The sequence below is a fragment of the Eucyclogobius newberryi genome, unplaced genomic scaffold (genome assembly GCF_026437365.1).
Source record: "Eucyclogobius newberryi isolate DKJ021-1_F unplaced genomic scaffold, fEucNew1.0.hap1 SCAF_7, whole genome shotgun sequence".
Classification (NCBI taxonomy): Eukaryota; Metazoa; Chordata; class Actinopteri; order Gobiiformes; family Gobiidae; genus Eucyclogobius; species Eucyclogobius newberryi.
In genome coordinates, this window is record NW_027316389.1 from 15,824,476 (window position 1) to 15,827,288 (window position 2,813).

General features: G+C 41.9%; 1 protein-coding gene across 1 annotated transcript; it reads left to right on the plus strand.

The window, feature by feature from the left end:
• Window positions 1-286: 286 nt before the first annotated feature.
• Window positions 287-2,351, plus strand: c2cd4a (C2 calcium dependent domain containing 4A). Its single transcript, XM_072435846.1, has 2 exons — window positions 287-517; window positions 979-2,351. The coding sequence occupies exon 2, from the start codon at window positions 1,001-1,003 to the stop codon at window positions 2,309-2,311; it is 1,311 nt and encodes a 436-aa protein (XP_072291947.1). The 5' UTR covers window positions 287-517; window positions 979-1,000; the 3' UTR covers window positions 2,312-2,351.
• The last annotated feature ends 462 nt before the right edge of the window (window positions 2,352-2,813 follow it).

The following is a 2,813-nucleotide window of genomic DNA, read 5'->3' on the forward strand; positions in this document are numbered from 1 at the left end:
TTTCTTTCAGTTTGTATAATTTTCTTTCTCTTTTCAGGCTTGATTGCTGGACTGCTGGACTGAGTAAATGTAAATGAAAATTAAAATCTCCATTGGATTTATAGCGATTATAAAATAATGTGAAATGGCTTTGGTAGTTTTTCCTCTTGGTCTGGAGTTCCATCCTCCTGCTTCATTTCTGAGCTTTAGGCAATAACAATAAACCTCGGCCGGACCCCTCCTCTGCGTAAAGATGTGACGCTGACAGTGACATGTTTTAAACATCTGTTGAGGTAATCTTATCTCTCCATTTTGTGTGGTCCCACTCCCACCCTAACATTGCCATGGGAACAGGTGGATGGGGCAGAGGGGGCGGGTCCATCATGAGGGGCGTATGGCAGCCTGGTCAGAGCTAAACTGACCTGAGCTCTGGAACCGTCTCAGAGCTGCTGGACTGGAGACCAGAGATCATCACCTCACCTGCTGTTTATGTCCATCTACAGACAGAGAATTTGAGGAAACATTTGGTTCAAACAAGGTAAGAAAAGTATTGATTTTGTATTCATTTTCATTAGAGTTAAATTCAGTGCTAGACTTTAAATCTGCAATGACCACAGAGCACTATTGTGGCTGAGATTTAAAAAAAGAAGGAGGACAGAAAAAGAATTGTGAAAGTGAAAGGCATTCCAAATTCAGTGCTTTCTGATTGTGAATGTTCTGAATTTTGGTTTAAAAATGTTTTTTTTAATTCATTGACTCTAGATTTTCTTTAGTTTTTAATATCAATAATACAAAAACAAAAAAAAACAGGCAGACTTTTGTTAGATTGACATATGAGAAGACTTATGAATTTATATATGTATTTTTTAATCCATACATTTGCTTCTGGGGATCCAGCTTGTACTATATTAGTATAAAATCCCTTGCATATTCATTGCGCTAATGAATAAATTACGTTGCAACATCTCTTACAGATATTTGTTCTTTGTTTTTTGACAGATTCAACCGTGTGAAGCTTTCTATGTGGGTTGTGGAGAGGCTGCGTGAATCCGTGGACAGTTGCGGACAGCCCATGTCTTCAGCTGATTTCAAACTCAAACTCGGCGAAATCATGTTTGGCGAAAAGGTTCACAAACCCAGTCGGATTTCCTGCCCCAATGTCATCACTCCGGACAACATTCCTGAATTCTGCATCCCTCCCACTATTCCGTCCCTGCACCAAAACGTCGACACTGGGCGAGTTCCACGAATTGTCCAACCGGCACCTAAAACTGACGTGGAACCGACTCACTATGGAATCTATAACCCACATATTATCCAAGTGGAGAGCGTGGATGAAAGTCCAGGCGACGTTTGCAGTGACGAGGAAACAACAAACGCAGATCCACAGAGTCAAGCAGCTCTGTCTCTTCCGCATCTTGCCAAAATGCAAACTTGCTACGGTTTTTGCACCTTGCTGGAAAGCCCTCATACTCGCAGGAAAGAGTCTATTTTCCACAATGACTCCACTTCCCCATTACTCCTCCCTCGAAGTCGCTCAAGTATTTGCGCTAAAATGTCCCCCAACTCGTCCCCATGTCCCTCTCCATCCTCCTTTAGCCTCAACCACTTGTCTTCCAGGCTTTCTCCACGTTCTTTTAACTGGCAACCCGCCTTGGACAGTGACACAACATCCTCAACAGAATCCTCTCCGTTTAGCTCTCCTCTTTTGAACCGATATCCTAAGTCTTCGCTTTTCAAAGCTTTGAGCCATGAACTGCTTCTGTCTCGGAATATGAGGAAGGCAATGGTGTCCAGGAACAACTCCTTGTCCACCGATGAAGGTAGTTCGACTGATAACAGTCCCAATGTAATGAGGAGAGGGTCAGAGGTGCTGGCTGAACTGCCGAGTAACTGCAGCCTGGCCCCGCCTGCAGTTTTCCCCTTGGATCTGAACCTGCACCGGGAGAGGCTGATGAAGGAGAGAATGGTACCCATAGGAAAGGACGGGAGCTTGAGATTGTTTGCAGAGTATTGTCCTGAAAACCTAAGACTTAGAGTTCGACTTATCAGTGCAGAAGGGTTGTACCCACTTTCTGTAGATCCTAAGATAATAAACTGCAGTGTCAGCCTGAGTTTGGTTCCAGGTAAAGTCCAGAAACAGCGGAGCACGGTGATCAGAAAGAGCCGGAACCCAATTTTCAATGAGGACTTCTTCTTTGATGGCATTACAGAGGAAGACTTAGAACAGAGATCGCTCCGATTCAAAATGGTCAACAAAATGTCCACCTTAAAAAGAGACTATTTGCTGGGTGACTGTGATCTGTTGCTGTCCAGCATTGTCACATTATAAAACTACTTCCTCCTATTTATATTTATTTGGTGTTTCATCTCTTTTTGTAAATGTCCCTTTGATAAGAATAAACAATGAATTTGCCTGTGTTTTTGTCTTTATCATTTTTCATTCAACAACCAAACAATCATCATTTTCATCAAAGGCAAATGTAGTTATTACGTCAAAAGACAATGTTGCGGAGCAACCGTGACTCACTATTGGGCAGTTCAATAAGATGTTTCACAACAAAGTCATATAATTTAGATAAGGATCAGCTCCATCCTTATGTTTGCACTGGGTCAACTGGGTCATCTTATAGCTAACAGACATGTCAAAGACTCATATAGGCCTACTGCGCATGAGCTAATTACTATTTACTTTTCTGCATGTTACACATTTGTCAGTTGACTAGTAACACAATTGACAGGTAAAACAATGACAGGTAAAACAATTGACAGGTAAAACAATTGACAGGTAAAACAATTGACAGGTAAAACAATTGACAGGTAACACACTAACC